The sequence below is a fragment of the Symphalangus syndactylus genome, chromosome 11, assembly GCF_028878055.3.
Source record: "Symphalangus syndactylus isolate Jambi chromosome 11, NHGRI_mSymSyn1-v2.1_pri, whole genome shotgun sequence".
Taxonomy (NCBI): Eukaryota; Metazoa; Chordata; class Mammalia; order Primates; family Hylobatidae; genus Symphalangus; species Symphalangus syndactylus.
Window position 1 is genome coordinate 102,957,697 of NC_072433.2, and position 22,533 is coordinate 102,980,229.

The 22,533-nt window shown below is 37.8% G+C and overlaps 1 protein-coding gene across 10 annotated transcripts in view; it reads left to right on the top strand.

The window, feature by feature from the left end:
- Positions 1-22,533, top strand: part of AP3S1 (adaptor related protein complex 3 subunit sigma 1) — a 69,403-nt gene that overhangs the window by 33,639 nt on the left and 13,231 nt on the right. For 7 of the 10 annotated variants that reach the window (XM_055298678.2, XM_055298676.2, XM_055298681.2 and 4 more), the window contains one exon: positions 16,618-16,689. The exons of the other annotated variants lie outside the window; for them this stretch is intronic. In XM_055298678.2, the coding sequence (XP_055154653.1) occupies positions 16,618-16,689 (72 nt within the window). The remainder of the gene's footprint in view (positions 1-16,617; positions 16,690-22,533) is intronic. 10 annotated transcript variants of the gene reach the window in all.

The window sequence follows — 22,533 nt, forward strand, 5'->3', positions numbered from 1 at the left end:
TTTCCCAACACCATTTATTAAACAGGGATCTTTTTGCCATTTCTTGTTTTTGTCAGGTTTGCCAAAGATCAGATGGTTGTAGATGTGTGGCATTATTTCTGAGGCCTCTGTCCTGTTCCATTGGTGTGTATGGCACCAGTTTTGGCACCAGTACCATGCTGTTTGGGTTACTCTAGCCTTATAGTATAGTTTGAAGTCAGGTATCATGATGCCTCCAGCTTTATTCTTTTGTTTAGGATTGTCTTGGCTCTACAGGCTCTTTTTTGGTTCCATCTGAAGTTTAAAGTACTTTTTTCTAATTCTGTGAAGAAAGTCAATGGTAGCTTGATGGGGATAGCATTGAATCTACAAATTACGTTGGACAGTATGGCCATTTTCATGATATTGATTCTTCCTTTCCATGAGCATGGAATGTTTTTCCATTTGTTTGTGTTCTCTCTTATTTCCTTCAGCAGTAGTTTGTAATTCTCCTTGAAGAGGCCCTTCACATTCCTTGTAAGTTGTATTCTTAGGTATTTGATTCTCTTTGTAGCAATTGTGAATGGGAGTTCACTCATGATTTGGCTCTGTTTGTCTGTTATTGGTGTATAGGAATGCTTGTGACTTTTGCACATTGGTTTTGTATCCTGAGACTTTGCTGAAGTTACTTATCAGCTTCAGGAGATTTTGGGCTGAGACTATGGGGTTTTCTAAATATACAATCATGTCATCTGCAAACAGAGACAGTTTGACTTTCTCTCTTCCTATTCGAATACCCTTTATTTCTTTCTCCTGCCTGATTGCCCTGGCCAGAACTTCCAATACTGTGTTGAATAGGAGTGGTGAGGGAGGGCATCCTTGTCTTGTGCCGGTTTTCAAAGGGAATGCTTCCAGCTTTTGCCCATTCAGTATGATATTGGCTGTGGTTTTGTCATAAATAGCTCTTATTATTTTGAGATATGTTCCATCTATACATAGTTTATTGAGAGTTTTTAGTATGAAGGGGTGTTGAATTTTATCAAAGGCCTTTTCTGCATCTGTTGAAATAATCGTGGTTTTTGTCACTGGTTCTGTTTATGTGATGGATTACGTTTATTGATTTGCGTATGTTAAACCAGCCTTGCATCCCAGGGATGAAGCCGACTTGATTGTGGTGGATAAGCTTTTTGATGTGCTGCTGGATTTGGTTTGCCAGTATTTTATTGAGGATTTTTGCATCAATGTTCATCAGGAATATTGGCCTAAAATTCTCTTTTTTTCTTGTGTCTCTGTCAGGCTCTGGTATCATATCAGGATGATGATGGCCTCAGAAAGTCAGTTAGGGAGGAGTCCCTCTTTTCCATTGATCGGAATAGTTTCAGAAGGAATGATACCATCTCCTCTTTGTACCTCTGGTAGAATTCGGCTGTCAATCTGTCTGGTCCTGGGTTTTTTTTGGTTGGTAGGCTATTAATTACTGCCTCAATTTCAGAACTTGTTATTGGTCTGGTTCAGAGATTCTACTTCTTCCTGGTTAAAGTCTTGGGAGGGTGTGTGTGTTCAGGAATCTATCCATTTCTTCTAGATTTTCTAGTTTATTTGCGTAGAGGTGTTTATAGTATTATCTGATGGTAGTTTGTATTTCTGTGGGATCAGTAGTGGTATCCCCTTTATAATTTTTTATTGTGTCTATTTGATTACTCTCTTTTCTTCTTTATTAGTCTGGCTAGTGGTCTATCTATTTTGTTAGTCTTTTCAAAAAACCACCTCCTGGAGTCACTGATTTTTTTGAAGGGTTTTTCGTGTCTCTGTCTCCTTCAGTTCTGCTCTGATCTTAGTTATTTCTTGTCTTCTGCTAGCTTTTGAATTTGTTTGCTGTTGCTTCTCTAGTTCTTTTAATTATGATGTTAGGGTGTCAATTTTAGATCCTTCCCGCTTTCTCCTGTGGGGATTTTAGTGCTATAAATTTTCTCTGAAACACTGCTTTAGCTGTCTCCCAGAGATTCTGGTACATTGTATCTTTGTTCTCATTGGTTTCAAAGAACTCATTTATTTCTACCTTAATTTCATTATTTACCCAGTAGTCACTCTGGAGCAGGTTGTTCAGTTTCCATGTAGTTGTACGGTTTTGAGTGAGTTTCTTAATCCTGAGTTCTAATTTGATAGCACTGTGGTCTGAGAGTCTGTTCATTATGATTTCTGTTCTTTTGTATTTGCTGGGGAGTATTTTACTTCCAATTATGTGGTCAATTTTAGAATAAGTGCGATGTGGTGCTGAGAAGAATGTATATTCTGTTGATTTGGGGTGGAGAGTTCTGTAGATGTCTATTAGGTCCACTTGGTCCACAGCTGAGTTCAAGTCCTGAATATCCTTGTTAATTTTCTGTCTTGTTGATCTAATATTGACAATGGGGTGTTAAAGTCTCCCACTATTATTATGTGGGAGTCTAAATCTCTTTATGTTTCTAAGAACTTGCTTTATGAATCTGGGTGCTCCTGTATTGGCTGCATATATATTTAGGAAAGCTAGCTCTTCTTGTTGCGTTGATTTACCATTATGTAATGCCCTTCTTCGTCTTTTTGGATCTTTGTTGGTTTAAAGTCTGTTATATCGGAGACAAGGATTGCAACCCCTGCTTTTTTTTTTTTGCTTTCCATTTTCTTGGTAAATATTCCTCCATCCCATTATTTTGAGCCTGTGTGTGTCTTTGCACGTGAAAGGGTCTTCTGAATACAGCACACTGATGGGTCTTGACCGTTTATCCAGTTTGCCCGTCTGTGTCTTTTAATTAGGGTATTTAGCCTGTTTACATTTAAGGTTAATATTGTTTTGTGTGAATTTGATCCTGTCATTATGGTGCTAGCTGGTTATTTTGCCCGTTAGTTGACTCAGTTTCTTCATAGTGTCGATGGTCTTTACAATTTAATATGTTTTTGCAATGGCTGGTACCGGTTTTTGTTTTCCATATTTAGTGCTTCCTTCAGGAGCTCTTGTAAGGCAGGCCTGGTGGTGACAAGATCCCTCAGCATTTGCTTGTCTATGAAGGGTTTTATTTCTCCTTCACTTATGAAGCTTAACTTGGCTGGATATGAAATGCTGGGTTGAAAATTCTTTAAGAATGTTGAATATTGGCCTCCACTGTTTTCTGGCTTACAAGCCAGAAGGGTTTCTACAGAGAGATCTGCTGTTAGTCTGATGGGCTTCGCTTTGTGGGTAACCCAGCCTTTCTCTCTGGCTACCCTTAACATTTTTTCCTTCATTTCAACCTCGGTGAATCTGACGATTATGTGTCTTGGGGTTGCTTTTATGGAGGAGTAGCTTTGTGTTCTCTGTATTTCCTGAATTTGAATGTTGGCCTGCCTTGCTAGGTTGGGGAATTTCTCCTGGATAATATCCTGAAGAATGTTTTCCAGCTTGGCTCCATTCTCTCTGTCACTTTCAGGTACACCAGTCAAACGTAGATTTGGTCTTTTCACGTAGTGTCATATTTCTTGGAGGCATTGTTTGTTCCTTTTCATTCTTTTTTCTCTAATCTTGTCTTCAAGCTTTATTTCATTAAGTTGAGCTTTGATCTCTGATATCCGTTCTGCTTGATTGATTCGGCTATTGATACTTGTGTGTGCTTCATGAAGTTCTCGTGCTGTGTTTTTCAGCTCCATCAGGTCATTTATGTTCCTCTCTAAACTGGTTATTCTAGTTAGCAATTCCTCTAACCTTTTTTCAGCGTTCTTAGCTTCCTTGCATTGGGTTAGAACATGCTCCTTTAGCTCAGAGGAGTTTGTTATTACCCACCATCTGAAGCCTACTTCTGTCAATTCATCAAACTCATTCTCCCAGTTTTGTTCCCTTGGTGTCGAGGAATTGTGGCCCTTTGGAGGAGAAGAGGCATTCTGGTTTTTGGAATTTTCAGACTTTTTGTACTGGTTTTTCCACATCTTTGTGGATTTATCTACCTTTGGCCTTTGATGTTGGTGACCTTCAGATGGGGTTTTTGTGTGGACATCCTTATTGTCCTTGTTGATGCTATTCCTTTCTGATTGTTAGTTTTCTTTCTAACAGGCCCCTCTGCTGCAGGTCTTCTGGAGCTTGCTAGAGGTCCACTCCAGACCCTGTTTGCCTGGGTATCAGCAGAGGAGGCTGCAGAACAGCAAAGATTGCTGCCTGTTCCTTCCTCTGGAAGTTTCATCCCAGAGGGGCACCCACCAGATGCCAGCCAGAGCTCTCCTGTGTGAGATGTCTGTTGACCTGTGCTGGGAGGTGTCTCCCAGTCAGGAAGCACGGGTTCGAGGACCCACTTGAGGAGGCAGTCTTTCCCTATGAGAGCTCAAGCACTATGCTGGGAGATCCACTGCTCTCTTCAGAGCTGGCAGGCATGAACGTTTAAGTCTGCTGAAGCTGTGCCCACAGCCACCCCTTCTCCCAGGTGCTCTGTCCCAGCGAGATGGGAGTTTTATCTATAAGCCCCTGACTGGGGCTGTTGCCTTTCTTTCAGAGATGCCCTGCTCAGAGAGGAGTAATCTAGAGAGGCAGTGTGGCCACAGTGGCTTTGCCATGTTGTGGTGGGCTCCGCCCAGTTTGAACTTCCAGGTGGCTTTGTTTACACTGTGAGGGGTAAACCGCCTACCCAAGACTCAGTAATGGCAGACGCCTCTGCCCCGACTAAGCTCCAGCATCCCAGGTTGACTTCAGACTGCTGTGCTGGCAGCAAATATTTAAGCCAGTGGACCTTACCTTGCTGGGCTCCATGGGGGTGGGATCCACTGAGCGAGCTAGACCACTTGGCTCCCTGGCTTCAGCCCCCTTTCCAGGGCAGTGAACGGTTCTGTCTTGCTGGTGTTCCAGGTGCCTCTGAGCTATGACAGAAAACTCCTGCAGCTAGGTCGGTGTCTGCCCAAACGGCCGCCCAGTTTTGTGCTGGAAACCCAGGGACCTGGTGGTGTAGGCACCCGAGGGAATCTCCTGGTCTGCAGGTTGCAAAGACCATAGGAAAAGCGTAGTATCTGGGCCGCGTGGCACCGTCCCTCACAGCACAGTCTCTCACAGCTTCCCTTGGCTACAGGAGGGAGTTCCCCCAACCCCTTACTCTTCCCAGGTGAGATGATGCCCCCACCCTGCTTCTGCTCACCCTTTGTGGGCTACACTCCCTGTCTCACCAGTCCCAGTGAGATGAGCCAGGTACCTCGGTTGGAAATGCAGAAATCACCTGCCTTCTGCGTTGACCTCGCTGGGAACTGCAGACCGGATCTTTTCCTATTCGGCCATCTTGCCAGCCACCTCCTTTGTAATATTTTTACTCTTTTTAAGTCACTGCTCAAAATATCAATCATACCATATTCAACTATAGGTAGAAGAATGTATTTTTAGGCCAAATACCATTTTAAAAATCAGCTTCTGCTTGGGAGTTTAAATATAGTTTTGACAATTTGTATCAATATGAGCTTTAAAAAATGTTCTCAGGAGTAGTTTTGTACACAGAAAGAAATTATTCAGAGGTTACTTTCAGTTTTAATAATACTTATTAACCTTACAAATTCATAAACCCGGTTCTTTCTTAGAATTCTAAATTCATCATACAAATCAAATTAAGTCACTTAAATGGAGGGACTGAAACAGAATTAAATTTCCTATAGTACAAGCAGTCCTCGCTTTGCAGATTACCATGGTAACAATTCATGTTTATAGGAACCATGTTTATCACTTTGCATCATTCAGTGGTTGCTGAGATCTGTTAATGTGGTACTGTATAAAGCAAGGAGTGCCTGTATTTTAAACTGAATTTATATATTTAATATGTTTTATTTTTATGCTCATATTTTGGCAAACTTTCTCAAATTTTTAAATATCTCTTAAATTAATTTTTAGAAGTTCATATATTATGGTGACTCTTAAGTTATCTTAAATATTCTAATACATTAATCAGTGTAGGCAAATTTTCCTTTACTTTTCAGCTTAAAAAGGCAGGCGGGTCACGAGGTCAGGAGTTTGAGACCAGCCTGGCCAACACGGTGAAACCCCATCTCTACTAAAGATACAAAAAATTAGCCGGGCTTGATGGTGCACGCCTGTAATCCCAGCTACTTGGGAGGCTGAGGCAGGAGAATCGCCTGAACCCCAGGTGGGGAGGGGAGTGGAAGTTGCCGTGAGCTCCAGCCTGGGCGACAGGGTGACACCTCGTCTCCAACAACAACAACAACAAAAATCCCATTCTAATTGGATATTCAGGTTTACATAGATTTATAAAAGTCTAGTCTGTTAAGTATTCTTACAATACCACATCTTTTAAGGCTTAAGTATTTAAATATCAACTATACAGATTCTTTCTAAACTTAACAGGAAAATATTGATATTATAGGTTCACATCATAATTTCTGTTACTTTAAATTTTTCTGAGTTAAAAAATCACTTAACTAGTAAGGCAACCATTTTTTTTTCCTAGTTTCTGAGGTTATTATATGTTGACTTTAGAGGCCCTGGCCTGATCCCAAGATTGATTCTTTGCTAACACACTGATAGGAACACTGATACAGACATTCTATCACATAGAAAAATGGTTGATCTCAGAGTTCTTCCTAGGTTGAAATCATAGTCATATGACTTAATATTATGAACTTAACTGTTATTACTTCTTTCTGCTTCCAGAAGTCTGCACTAACATTATGGCCAACGTAATTTACTACGTTAGTTGTATTTCCATTTCTTCTGCTTTCTTGAGATATTTCAGCGTCTTCCTCCTGGTTCCAAAGACACATTAATGACTTTGCATTTGTATTAGTCAGTGTTCTCCAGAGAGACAGAACTGAGAGGATATATGTATATATGAAGGGGAGCTAGTTTATTAGGGAGAATTGGCTCACACAATCACAAGGCAAAGTCCTACAATAGGCCGTCTGCAAGCTGGGGAAGAAAGAAGCCAGTAAGTGGCTCAGTCCAAGTCCAAAAGCCTCAAAAACAGGGAAGCCAACAGTGCAGCCTTCAGTCTGTGGCCAAAGGCCAGAGAGTCTCCTGGTGTAAATCCAAGAGTCCAAAGGCTGAAGAACCTGGAGTCTGATGTTTTAGGGCAGGAGGAACCAAAGGAAGTAATCAGTTTGGGACAAAGATGAAAGCCAGAAGACTCAGCAAGCAAGGTTATTTAACCTTCTTTTGCCTGCCTTGTTCTAGCCACGCTGGCAGCCAGTTGGATGGTGCCCACCCACATTGAGGGCGGGTTTTCCTCTCCCAGTCCACTGACTCAAATGTCAGTCTCTCTGGCAACACCCTCAAAGACACGCCCAGAAACAATACTTTACCAGCTGTCTAGGCATCCTTCACTCAAGTTAACAGCTAATATTAACCATCACTGTGTTGAATACTTTTGTTAATTTATTTTGTTCTCCTTAAATTTTATCGTTTGATTTAGGCGGATGAAATACTTTAAAGAATGGTGTGAAAAGCCTGTGTTTGTAGTTAGTTCTTTTTCTATTTCTTCACTTAAAAGGATGTTATGAATGAGATTTTAACTGTTAACAGTAGATTTTTGTGGGTGCTGCAAGTATGGACAAATTTTTGCTTTATACTTTTCTGTATTTTCCATATTTTCTAAATGATCACTTCTTACTACATTAGAAATAATATATTATTTGTTGTTGATGTGGGTTCTGGAATTAGATTTTTGAGATTTCAATTAGGACTCTACCATTAAGTGTTAGTGGTTAACCTTTTGCTTTAGATTACTCTTCTGCAAATGGTTGATGATAAAAGTAGTTGCCTTATGGGATTACTGTGAAGGCTCAGATAAAATAATGTACTTAAAGCCGTCGGAACAGTGGTAATGCCACAATACTATGTAGAGTTGACTCTTGAACAACACAGGTTTGAACTGTGTGGGTCAACTTATACACAGATTTTTTAAGATAAAGATTACACTGAGTGTACCTGCCTCTCGTGCCTCCCATTCCACCTCCTGCACTTCTTCCACCTCTGCCACCCCTGAGACAGCAAAACCAACGTCTCATCTTCCTTAGTCTACTCAATGTGAAGACAAAGATAAAGATCTTTATGATGAACCATTTCCACTAAATGAGTAGTAAATATATGTTCTCTTCCTTATGATTTTCTTAACATTTTTTCTCCAGCTCGTTTTATTGTAAGATTACAGTATATAATACATATAACAAAAAATGTGTACTAGTCGACTGTTTATGTTATCGGTAAGGCTTCTGGTCATCAGCAGGCCATTAATAGTTAGGTTTTTAGTGAGTCAGAAGTTGTACGTAGATTTTCAACTGTGTGGAGAGTCAGCATCCCAACCCCACTGTTGTTCAAAGATCAACTGTACCAATTAAATGCTAGCTGTTATTATCATTAACTTTCTGTAAATCACAGAGAATCATTAATGTAAACTCTTTCAGAATTATTATGACATGATATAGAAGATAGATGGTCCTTTCTTCAGCTCTTAATTTCTCTATATTGACATTAAGAGTTCATTATGTGTTAAGTGCATGGTACATAGTAAATGCACAATAAATGACTGTTTTTGCTAACATTGTCATCACTGGCATGTGAGTGTCCAAGTGAGGTTTAATAGAAATCCATTCCAGAATGCAGTCATATGTTGAGTCAAGTGCTATTTACATATCTTAAACACCATACTTTAAAGGTTCTTAATGGTACATGCAGTGGTACATATTGGAGAGTGTACCTAGGCTACATTCATAATTGTTCTTCAAAGGTAAATGATCTGATTTTAAGTTCAGTTTTTCTTCCCTAGCTCTGTTGGTACATTCAATATTTGTAATGGTATTTTTTAGTGATTGGTTTGAGTTAAACCAAGATGTTTCTCTCTAGAACATCTTGCTGGTGATGAAAAAAAATTTTTTGGCTTCAGCGTATTAGTATCCTTAAATTTATGCCTCCTATTTTTACACTAAAGACTTTCCCTATCTTATAACATGTCAGTGTAACCCTTTTTTATTTCATTTGTTATTGTAGATTCAAAACAGCAGGATCTGTTTCTCCTGAATTTTAACAGAAATTTCTAAACCCAGAAACCAATTTTTTTTTGACTTAGAAACTCAAAAGGGGGTCTGCCAAATAAGTGGTATTGTTTAAGGGTAATTTGTGGTATTTTAATTTTATCTTGTGTACATTTTTATTTCTCCGTATGTTTGGTATTATAATACTAGCTAATGTATATTGAGTGTTTTCTTTTGTGAGACATTGTTTTAAGCCTTTTATATTTATTCATTTAATCACTAAAACAACTCTATGATATGGTTACCATTATTATGCCTAGATAAGAAACTGAGGCTTAATGTTAAATAACTTGCCCTGGATCTCAGAGTTAGAGGCAAAGCTAGAATTTGAGTATACACATGCTAAAGTTTGTGCTCTTGAGTGCTAACTACTAAGCTGTCACGTAATAGATACCTGTTACTCTTTGTGGCCTGGATATATAGGTTACTCTTTGTGGCTTGGATGTAAAGATAAAGAAAACACAAGCATGTTTTATAACTAGAATAGCATGGGAAAGGAGGACTCTTTATATTTGGAGGAGGCATTTTTTGGAATCTATTTAATTTTTATATTTATTTTTTGAATACTAGGTAATTAAAATGCAGGACAATTTAAAATATTATTCTTTTTGTAAATTAGAAGTAATTTTTCTCCCACCAGCTTTTGAATTCCTTGAGGACAGAGTTTAGGTCTTTGGTTTTATATCCCTGGCACCTGAGTAGCTACTCAGTAGTAGTTAGATACCTGTTATATTGAAATTGGCTTTAAATTTTATATCATTTTAAAGTTGAAGCACAAGAGGGTGCTGTTTACTATGACACTTCTAGGTCTTAGCTCCTTTTAACTTTCTCCTTGTGAAATAATAATGCAACAGCAATTTTTTTATTGTTGTTATGGTTAGAACCATCAAGACTAATTTTTCTCCCTTAATTTCTTCACTTCAGATTGTCGATTATTTGTTTTTTGTTGGCCTTGTCCATGTAACAGATCATCAGTGTGTAATGGACCTTAGGGCTCTAGATTTCTGATTATATTAAATAATTTTTGCTAAATCAAAAGAAAATTAGAAAGTCTTTTGAAGAAGGTTTTTTGATTTTTTTAAAACTGAACGTAGTATCTGAGTGCTTTAAATTTTAAGAATTTCTTTCATAAATTAAGAACATGCAGTTATAACGACATTTTGTTGCAGGTACTTTTTTTATAGTATTCACATTTTTTTACATGTTATACTGTTCTGGATTAAATGTGGACAGCACTTTTTTCTTCCTAAGTTAACAAATCACAGTGTCTTGGTAGTTGTGGCATGTAGTTATCTTCCTTTTATATCAGTATTTATCAGCAGAATTATAATTTTCTATTTCTATTTTAATTTTATAATTATCATGTATTTTGAACAGCCAGATAAATAATTCTGGCTGCCATTTATTAAATGGATCTTGGGAACTATGCTGGGCACTCTATCTAAATTGTTTAACTCAATTTTTATGATAATCCAGAAAAGTAGGTAGTTTTATCTCTATCTTATAGTTCTGAGATTTAAAGGAGTTAAATGATACTTGAGGCCACAGAGCAGGGATTTGAAGCCATGTATGTCTTCCTGGTTTCAAAGCATGTATCCTCAACACAGTACTGTACTGCCTCTATAGGGAACCCATATTTTTTACCACTCCACAGTTTACCAGAGGCACACTTAATGCTATCACCAACTTTTTTTTCTTTTTTGCCCAATATAATCTGCACATTTAGTAGGTTCTGCTGATCTTTTATAAATACATGTAAGTGAAGGGGAACTATTTAGACAGCATTTTTACCAAAATGGTCTTCTAATGGTTAAAAAAATATGACTGCAACATATAGGTAATCAATGGAACTAGAAAAATTAAGAAAGAAAAAATAAAGTCATACTGGAAATTGTATTCTGATTAGTAAATCTAATAATGATTTAAAATCAAGTAAGACCACTCCACGTCATACATAGAAATCAATTTCAGATAAATTTGGTCCAAACATGAAGAGTAAAATAATAAAGCTTTTGTTTTCTTCTGAGTGAATCTCTTTCCTGACCTTGCTGTAAGCCAAGATTCCTTAAAGTGGACATAAAACAATGTTAACTATAAAGAAGAAAACTGAAAAATTTGATTTTATTGGAATGGAAAAATTCTGTTCTTCCAAGGACACTGTTAGGAGAATGAAAAGGCAAGCCACAGAACTGGCAAAGATATTTGTAATATGTATGACGAAAGACTGTAGCTAGACTATATAAAGAATTCCTATACATCAATAAGAAAATACAGACCCTTGTAATCCCAGCTACTCAGGTGTCTGAGGTGGAAGGATTCCTTGAGCCCAGGAGTTTGAGACCAGCCTGGGCAACATAGTGAAACCATGTCTTAAAAAAAAAAAAATGACAAAAAGACCAATAGAAAATGAGCAGAAATCTTGAACAGGCATTATGAAAATGGATATCTAAATGGGTAATACAGATGAAATGGTACGCAGTCTTGTATCAGAGAAGTACAAATTAATACTATCATATACCACCACACACCCTTGAGTATGGTTCAAGTTGAAAGATGGATAACATGAGGTGGTGACAAGGCTATAGAACTACAGAAACTCTCATATACTGCTATTTAAAGTCTAAATGTGTATAATTGTTTTGAAAGTCTATTTGGCACTGTATACTAAAGGTTAACCTACATGACTCTTTGACCTAGCAAGTTCTCCAAGTATACAATCAGTAGATATGTGTATACATATATATATGTTCACTAAAAGACGTGTAGGAAATGTTCTTAACAGTACTAATTGTAATGGCACCATACTGGAAACAACACAATTTATGTCACCAGTAGAATGGACACACTGTGATATTCTAACTCAATGGCTTACTGTACAACTAAGAATGATTAGCTGTTGTATTATGTAATAACCTAAATAAATCTCACAAAAAAATAACAATGAGTAAAAGAAGCCACTCACAAAAGAGCATATATCCTATGATCTCATTTTAATATGGTTCAGCCATAGATAAAATGTATGCATAGTGTTAGGAAGTAGGATATTGGTTACCTTTGATGGTCGATAAATGACTGATAGATTCTGTGAAGGCTTCTATAATGCTGGTAACGTTAAAACATGATTTGAGTGTTGATTATGCAGAAAATTTATGTTACATGTTATGATTTTTGTACTTTTCTATGTGTATGTTACACTTAAGTAAATACTTAAGTGAGGGTGGAACTTAAATGGCTTTATTTTCCATAACTTTTAACTATGATTTTCTAAATAAGTATTCAAATGATTTCTAAGTTAAAGACTATTTTCAAAGTAAATATTTTCTTCTTTCTCAATGGAAGTGTCACCAGTAACTTGAGTTATTTCCAGAGCTCTGGTATCATCCCAGGGTGTCTAGTTTCTTTAAGCAGATCTGCCTATTAATAGGGGTCTAAAGCAAAACAGTAAGGAAAAGAACTTTCCCAGCTATTTCATCAGGGCTGCCCTGGTAACAGTGAAAATTTTCCTCTTTTCACTCCTATTATTAGTCGCCCCAAAAAGTTAATATTTGTTAATTGCTTACTCTATGTTCAAGCAGCATTTTGGGGGGAGTCTGTTGTATCAAAGAGGAAAAATGTACCTGAATTAGTTAGAAATAGAATGAGTAAAGTCATTTCAGGCACCATGTCACCAGGGCCTTGAGGAGAAATAGATAAAGTTGGGAGTTTGGGTGGATACTAAATGATACTAATGTTTTACCTACCAAGAAATTAAACTAAAATCTCACTTGTGGCTGACCTGTTGTAAAAGGAAAATACAAGATTTTTTTTGCCTCTACTTCCACAGTCACTCAATACGATACATCTGACACCAGATGTGTGGGAGTTTGTCCCCCACACACCAAACAGTTCTCCTGCTGGGTGTCCTGTAATTCACTGCTGACAGTATCTACGTGGGGATAGTATCAGATCCCATGACACAGTCCCACAAGGCTACCCCCACTTCAGATGCCAGTTGCAAGTAGTAGTTTGTGACCTGTACTTTTGATTGAGTGATGGTAAATTGGGATTCTTGTGACCCCCCTCCTCAGTTTGATTAATTTCCCAGAGCACTTTACAGAACTCAGGGGAACACATTTACCCACTTATTATAAAGAATATTACAAAGGATACAGATGGGTGGGACCCTCATGGAGAACCTCTACTAGGGCAGTGTGGAAGGGAAATGTGGGGTCAGAGCCCCCACACAGAGTCCGTACTGGGGCACTGCCTCGTGGAGCTATGAGAAGAGGGCCGTCATCCTCCAGATCCCAGAATGATAGATCCACTGACAGCTTGCACTGTATTCCTGGAAAAGCCACAGACGCTCAACACCAGCCTGTGAAAGCAGCCAGGAGGGAGGCGCTGTACTCTGTAAAGCCACAGGGTTGGAGCTGTCCAAGGCTGTGGGAGCCCACCTCTTGCATCAGCGTGACTTGGATGTGAGATATGGAGTCAAAGGAGATCATTTTGGAGCTTTAAGATTTGACTCCCCCACTGGATTTCAGACTTTCATGTGCCCTAATAATTCAACCAAAAAATGGGCAAAAGATTTGAATAGACATTTCTCAAAAGAAGACATACAAATGCCAAACAGGCATATGAAAAGGTGCTCAACATCATTGATCATCAGAGAAATGTAAAGCAAAACTGCAGTGAGATATCATCTCATCCCAGTTAAAATGGCTTATATGCAAAGTCAGGCAATAATAAATGCTGGCAAGGATGCGGAGAAAAGGGAACCCTTGTACACTTGGTGAGAACATAAATTAGCACAACCACGATGGGGAGCAGTTTGGAGGTTCCTCAAAAAACTAGAAATAGAGCTACCATAGGATCCAGCTCACTGCTGGGTATATATTCAAAAGAAAAGAAATCAGTGTATCAAAGAGATACCTGCACTCCCATATTTGTTGCAGCACTGTTTAGAATATCTAAGATTTGGAAGCAACCTAAGTGTTCATCAGCAGGTGAATAATGGATAAAGAAAATGTGGTACATATACACAATGGAGTACTAGCAAAAAGAATGATATTGTCATTTGCAGCAACATGGATGGATAGAACTGGAGATCATTATGTTAAGTGAAAGAAGCCAGACACAGAAAGACAAACATCATATGTTCTCCTTAATTTTAGGACCTAAAAATCAAAACAGTTGAACTCATGGACATAGAGAGTAGAAGGATGGTTACCAGAGACTTGGAAGGGTAGTGGGGGGTTGGAGAAAGGTGGAGATAGTTGTGGAGATGGTTAATGGATACAAAAAATAGAATGAATAAGACCTACTATTTGATAGCTCAGTAGGGTGATTATAGTCAGTCATTGAATTGTACATTCAAAAATAAGTAAAAATGTATAATTGGATTGTTTGTAACACAAAGGATAAATGCTTGAGGGGATGGATACCCCATTTTCCTTGAAGTGATTATTGTGCATTGCATGCCTGTATCAAAACATCTCATGTACCCCACAGATATATATACCTATTGTATACCCACAGAAATTAAATTATAGCTAGACAAAATTAACTGTATATATTAAGTATAATAATTTTGTTGTCACCTCCTTGTGGTGAGGTCAAGTGTTTTGAGTATCTGCTTAAATTGCTATGTCCTGCTAATAATTTCCCAATGAGCAAAAAGTAATCTCTTCTGGTTCTTGCGTATTTTTCATCATGTTTACTCAATATCGTAATCCTTGAATAACACCACGGTAACTCCCATACCAAGTGCCACTAGTGATGGTGGAAGTGCCCCCAAGAAGCAGAGAGTGTCATGACATTACCAGCAAAAGTTGAATCACTTGATATGTACCTTAGATTGAAATCTGCAGCTGTGGTTGCTTTCCACTTCAAGATAAGTGGATCCAACATATAGACCGTTGTACAAGAAAAGGAAATTTTTAGGAAATTTCATGAAGTCGTACCCCAGCAGGCATGAAAACGTTATTTCACCTTTTTTTGTCAAATATGAAATATGTGTTAATTAATGTCATTGGTAAGACTTCCATCAACAGTAAACTATTAGTAGATTTGGGGAAGTCAAAGTTAGGCATGGATTTTCAACTGCCTGGAGGGTTGGAGTCCCTAACCTTACGTTGTTCAAGGATGAACTGTAGTTACATGTCCACTTAGCCATCTAACATTGATGCCAGGAAGGAACCTTGGATTGTGGATATGTAGAAACGTGCCCTACATAGGAGCAACTATAGCAAGAAGCCTCTTGTTTACATTTTACCCCTTTCCCCATAGGATCACCTGTGAAGAGTGGGATGACTATTCATTTCAATAAACTAGGGATAGTCCTGGTTTATAGCTGTTGTTCCAGGCTGTTATTACATTATAATAATGTTGCATACTATTGTATAATTTATTATTAATAGCTGTTCCTTTTTACTTTTAATACTACCCCATTTCGGATGATAAATTATATGGTCCCTTTATCTTAAGTTACCGCTGAAAGGGGTGGTGAGAATAGAAATGGGAATAGAATAGTCAGTGACAACTATGCAAGGTGGAATTTAAGAGATTGATTTTTGAAGGTTTGCATCAGGGATCATCAAGATCATCTCAATGATTTACTAGGATGCACTGGACTCAGAAGTTGCTATATTCATGCTATGGTTTATTATAGTGAAAAGGATACAGAGTAAAATCAGCAGAGGCACATGGGATGAAGTCTGGAAGACTCCAGTTGCAAGCTGTCAGGTGTTCCTTTCTCCTGGAGTTACACAGGACATGCTTAATTTCCCCCAAAATATGTGATAATGTGTACAGTGTATTCCCAACCAGGGATGTTTACCCTGGGGGTCAGTCACATTGGTATGTCATGCCTGCATGACTGACCTTGGCTACATAAGCTTCAGATCCTGGGAGAAAAAGCAGGCATTCACTATAAATCACATTATTAACATGAAGTACCTGCTCAAGTTGGTACAGCATGGCCCGAGACCTCCAGCATATGAAAACACTCTAATCAGACAACTTTCTGAAAGGTCAGAGCTTAGTTCTCAGGAGCTGGCCAAGGGCTAGTCCTGAAAACAGTCCATTTATGGGAATGTGCAGAGTTTGAACAACGCAAGCCTGCTGAGGTGACTCTTCCACCCGAGGTCATACAAGTTATTCAGTTTAGAGTTTGAACCCAGGTAAGTCTGATTCCAAAGTCTGTGCTTTTTCCATAAGTAGTTTTTAGTGGTCTTTTATACTGATTTGATAATTAAAAATTACTGGCTACATTAGATACAGTAGGGACTTGGACTGTGCCTCACCTCTCTTGATAGATATTTCCTAATGAGCTTTCTTCCCCCTCACATCAAAATAAGGAGTCTTAGTTGAGTATTTTTAAGTGTTTTTGTAAGAAATGGTGCTAAGACTTTCTAGTTTTAGTCATTTCCAAAAAAAGTTTATTTTGTTTTCTATACTTAATGTATTGAAAAGTAGTTTATCTGTAGTTAAACTTGATAGGACTCTATTCTTTTTTTCCTTTTTTTGCATTAATACAATTTTTAGTTTGAAAAAGATAAATGTATAATACAAAATTTTAGTTCATAATTAAGAATTGCCTTCCTTATAGATAATAGGTTTGAATAAATTTAAACAGTTCTCAAAACCTTTTTTCTTTTTCCATAGGTATTTGTGGAAACGTTAGACAAATGTTTTGAAAATGTCTGTGAACTGGATTTGATTTTCCATGTAGACAAGGTACTATTTCTATTGTCACATCTAAGCTTTTTAAGAAAAACATTAACTTATAATTGTCATAGCAAAAATGGCTTTAATCAATAATTCTATTTTTATTCTTTTGTTATTCAATTCATAAACTGTTTTTACTGTGAGCCAGGCTTTGTGCTTGGTGGAGAAGATTCAGATCCTGCCTTAGAGGAGTTCACATCTAAGGGTGGAAACAATGGCATTAACAAATAATAATAGTATGTATAGCATGTTAATGGGGACACAGCTGAACCACTTACCTCTGCCTAGGAGACTGTGAATGGAGGAAATTACATTTAAACTGGATTTTTAAGAGATTAGTAGGTATTTCATACATAGAAAAGGGGAGGATGGTCCTACTGGCAGAGATATAAAATATAGGCCTTTTTGTGAGGAGGGACTGATACTGATCAACAGGCCTAATTTAAAAGAACCATTAATGCCATGATTTTGAACTTCATTGTGAGGCAATTTAATGTTTTTAAACAAGTTTTTACTGACATTATTATTGCTTTGTTGGTATATTTTTTTGATAGAATGATTTTTTCTTGTGTTATGGAGATTGGATTGATAGGCTGGGAAATTAAACACATGGAAATCAATTAAGAGTTTATTGCAGTAGTCCAGAAAGAAATGACTAAGACACTACGATGAGGTTTGAAAGAAGGAAAAACACTAAGATTAGGTTTGGAAGAAGGTAGAATTGATAGGATTTGATGGCTTATTGAAAGCTGACGGTGAGAGAAAGAATGACAGATTTCTACCAGTATTAGTAGATATTTGTGATACGGAACCCAGGAGGAAGAGATTCCACTTTCACTATGTGCAGATTTTTTTCTGTATTAAGTTTGTATAATCTAAGAGATTCTTTATGAGTGATTCAACTATTGAGTAAGAGTCTGAAAATTTTAGCAAAAAAAATCCAGTGTGATTTTTAAAACTTGACTTTATTGAGGCATAATTTACAGGTGTTAAAAGTCAACAGTTTTAAGCTTACAAAACTAAGTTTCAGCTACTGTGTATAGTACATGTAACCAGCATCACAATCAAAGTACAAGGAATGCATTTCATTATTTGTGAATGTCAAAAAAATACTTTTCTCTTTGGCCAATATTCTAGATCATATCTCTCATTTACCAAGTGGTTTGATTTTATAAATTAATTCATTTTGGACAGAGTACTTAAGCATATTTTTATGAGTCTGTTTTTAGTGTTCTGCTGTTTTTCTCTAATTGCTATGTCTAATGCTTTTTCACACTAACAAAGGCGCTTGTTATTTTTAGTCATTAGGGTTCACAATATTCAAAATTATGTTTGAAGACCAGGTGCAGGTGCTCATGTCTGTAATCCCAGCACTTTGGGAGGCTGAGGCTGGAGGATTGCTTGAGCCCAGGAGTTTGAGGCCATCCTGGGCAACATGGCAAAACCCGGTCTCTACAAAAAATACAAAAATTGGCCAGGTGTGGTGTTATGCATCTGTAGTCCTAGTTGGTTGGGAGGCTGAGGAGAGGGGATCACCTGAGCCTGGGGAGGCTGAGACCGTAGTGAGCCATGATTGTGCCACCGAACTTCAGCCTGGGTGACAGAGTGAGACCCTGTATCAAAAAAGAAAAAAATTTATGTTTTGGTACGTGATTAAAATTTTTAGAAAGCTGTGTTTTAAAATGACTGCGGAGAGGTCACCATTAGCTTATATAAATACATTTACCATCTTTTAAGAAAATTGAGGACTCTCTTGTGAAATGTGATGGTAAGAGTAAGGTTCTTATATTTTTTTACTAGAGAAAGAGAATAGAAGTTTTTAAGGAAATTAAGCTGTACTCATCTGCAACTTCCATACATGACACAAAATGTTTTCAAAACTTCTATTTCTCATTAGTATGCATTCATTTTAGAAAAATCAGAAAATACAGATCAGAAAAATAAGTGAAAATCATCCCTATCCTAGAGATTGCCTAGTGTTAACATTTTAGAATATGTATAGTTCTTGATTTTACATCTTTAAAACAAATAATCTTTAAACAAATACATCTTTAAAACAATAAAGATGGGATCATACAATATGTATTTTGTGTTAGCCTGTTCATTTTACACAACACTATATCACTATTTTAGAACCTGCCAAAATTAGTTGTCTCTCTTTTCTCTGGGCTAAGATCTTGTTTTATTTTTTCAAGGCAAGGAGACAAAAGTTTTAGGATACCAAGAGTCAGAGATCAAATAAGTATTTCCTTTCTATTCTCCAAGACAATGCTAACTTTGCTGTCAGCCCTTTGATGAAAATTATTTTCAACTTAAAAAATATATATATTTTTTAAATTTCAACTTTTAAGCAGCTCTGGACCTTCCAGCAGTAGGGATCTTCTGACTGGCTCAGCTCACGTTTTTTTTTTTGTTTTTTTTTTGTTTGTTTTTTTTGAGATGGAGTCTCGCTCTGTTGCCCAGGCTGGAGTGTAGTGGCGATCTTGGTGACTTAATGCAAGCTCCACCTCCCAGGTTCACTCCATTATCCTGCCTCTGCCTCCCGAGTAGCTCGGATTACAGGCGCCCGCCACCACGCTTGGCTAATTTTTTTGTATTTTTTTAGTAGAGATGGGATTTCACGGTGTTAGCCAGGGTGGTCTCGATCTCCTGACCTCGTGATCCGCCTGCCTCAGCCTCCCAGAGTGCTGGGATTACAGGTGTGAGCCACCATGCCCGGCCACAGCTCACATTTTCTTGAAGGCAAGACATAGGGCGGTTTGCACACCACCCTCAGACTGCTTCTGGGTCACAACTGAGTAGATGAAAAGAGAAAGTTGTAGAGAATACCCCTTTTGTTATCAGTCAGGATGAGCTAATTTATGTTGCAGTAGCGAACATGAAAATGTTAGCCCCTTAAAACAAAAAAGGGTTATTTCCCATTCACACAGTATGTTTATCGTATTCCACATGCTGTCATTTTGGGATCCATGGTAACAAAGCTGCCACTATCCAGAACACTGTTAGTTTCTATGTCAGAAAAAAAGTTTTCATTGGGTAAATTTATCTGCTTTTCAGGGTACCACAGATGATAATTGTACCAAATATTTTGCCACTGCAAACTTGGATCTGTAACTTTCCAGCCTCCAATATAACAGTTTCTATGTGGCCAGCTGCCCAACTTGTAAACCACTGTCACACATTTTCTTTTATTGTGGTTGTTACCAGTTTCTTTTTATAAATCTTTACGTGCTAGTAACTGTGTCAATCACATAGGCTAGTGTAGTCACCCTGAAGTAGTGGGACAGACCCGCCCCTACTCACAGTTGGTTTGTATGTAGAGACTAACAATGTCACAGATGCCCCAAGAGGATACGAAAAGGTTTATTACTCACATAATGAGGCTTTCTGGAGAAAGCAGAGAACAACACGGGGCTTAGGTTTTATGGTGGTTTGGTGGTGGGGATGGGGTGTGAGGATTTCTGCATGTGGGCCAGGTCTTAGGTAGTCTGAACTTTCCACTAGTGTAAAGGAAGGAGCATCCAGACCTTCTTAACAGCTTGTCCAGATATGGGGCAGAAGAGGAATGGGGACTAGTAGAACTTGAAGGCTGTGAGCAGACAAACATCAAAAATGGAGTCAGACCCTTTGTCACTTACAGCTAAGGTATGCTGTGGTTATTACCCCTAAAATCCTAAAATGTGAATCATTCAGTTTGTTTCTTACTTACACTATATTGTGGATTTACTGGGAGAGCTGCTGAGTTATCTGCCCATTTCCTGTATAGTGTGGCTCCAATTGGGTGGCCCCGTGTTGTTGCCCTTATTGGAACAAAGCATCAAAATCCAGGTCAAAATGAGAGAGCTAAAGATTCTGTGCAGGGCTTGGTTTGGAGAATGTATGACTTTGATAATGACAGGTATTAATATACTCTGTTCTCCTCTCTGCATTCCACCACTTGCCTCCACAAGTGATTAGGGTAGAGATCTGATTGGAGGCCCAGGTGTCTTCCCTACCCTTGAGGGTGACGGAATGAAGACTTAAGAGCAGAGTGGTTTCCTCCAACCTGGTCCCTCTTGAGGATTTGGATAGCCTGGTCTTTAACCACAGGCACAGAATGAGAGACTCCTTTTAGTTTCACCAAATAAAGGAGCTAGCCATTAATAACATCTTGGAAGCCAGCCCTGAGCACAGTAAGCCAATAGAAAAAAAGCACTGCCATCTGAACAAGAGAGATTAACAGATTGAACAATCAGAAATTACACTCCATGGAAAAGAACTACTGGAGAAGATAGAGTAGCACTTGAAATTTTATAATTTTAAAATTTATTTATTTTGGTATGGCTGGGGTCTTGCTGTGTTGCCCAGGCTGGTCTTGAACTCCAGGCCTCAAGTGATCCTCCTGCCTTGTCCTCCCAAAGCATTGGGATTATAGGTGTGTGCCACCACCTGGCCTCACTTGAAATTTTAAAATGATTTTAAAAGTACTTAAGATTTGGAAAAGTCTTCTTGGGCTTGAAAAGAGTTTTTCAGACTGAAAACTTTTAAAGAAGGTGGTCACAATTGAGGCTTGAATTAAAGGTAGAAGATCAAGTGTAGGAAATAATCCCAAAGCATAAGACTGAAAGATAGAAAACATGAAGAAGAAGATAAGAGACTTTGAAGGATACATTTAACATGTATTATACAAGTACTTGGAGGGTCTTATCCAATTGAGAGAAAAAAAAATGAGGAATAATTAAAGTATTTTAGTAGGAAAACAAGGTCTCTCAGTGGTCTAGAAAGACTTGATATTTGTTTTATAAATAATAATAAAGTCATTTAAGAGGGAGCGATATTTATTATTGGGAAGAATAAGCACAGTAGAGTCTCATATTTAAAAGGAAGAGAATAGTGTAATAAAATTAGATCAAACTTACAAATATTGGGAGAAAAGAGAAAGTATAATTAAAGGTAGAAATAATATTCAATACACTAAAAGTGCACTGAATGAAATAATTCACTGAAGACAAAGATGGGTTTAAATAAAAGGCACAGTTTATATAGGAAAGGCCAGATAAATTCTAGAGTATTTTTCTTTATAGTTACCAATTTTCATAACTGGTTGCTTTTCTAATATCCACCAAAAAAGATCATTTAAGTTTTTTAGTATCCTATGATGTGAAATTTTTAATATATTTGATTTGTTTTAATCAGTTGCAGACATTATTTTCTTTTATGTTCAAGTTGCCCATCTTTGGCCAGTGGGAACCCCTTCAGATTATCTTTGCTAGTTCATTTGACGTGACCCACCCCCTGTCATAGGCTTTGGTAGCTGTGTTGTGGTCCAGCTAGATGTTCCCAACTCATTTTATTCATTTCCTGTCCCAGACATGTTGTCAACCATTCTTTTCTAGGAGCCCTGATTCCTTTTTGTTGACGATGGTATATAGTAACCACAGTCTAGAGGTGCTCATAATTATGAAGTTGCTCACTGTTTCTTGGCCTTTTCAATGAACAGAGCATCTTGTATATTTTCTGCTCCAGCCCTCAAGTCAGCCATTTCTCCAAGGAACCCTGGCTTCTTTCAGTAGAGAATGATGTTTAGAAATGACGATTTGGGCACTGTGTTTGCTCATTGTTACTGGGGTGACATGACTCCTAGTTCTTAGTGAACTGAGCTGGGAAATAGATTTATGTATACGCACACAGCTGTTTCTAGATCTTGATATGTATATTAAAAATCATTGACGACTTCTTAATACCTCAGAATCTAGTACAATACTACACAATTTCTTCTGGCTTTCTCGTTTTCCATATTTGCAACTTGCTTCTCTGACAGAGATCAGTGAGAGATCTCATTATAAAAATATGTGTCTAATAATTAATGTTGAT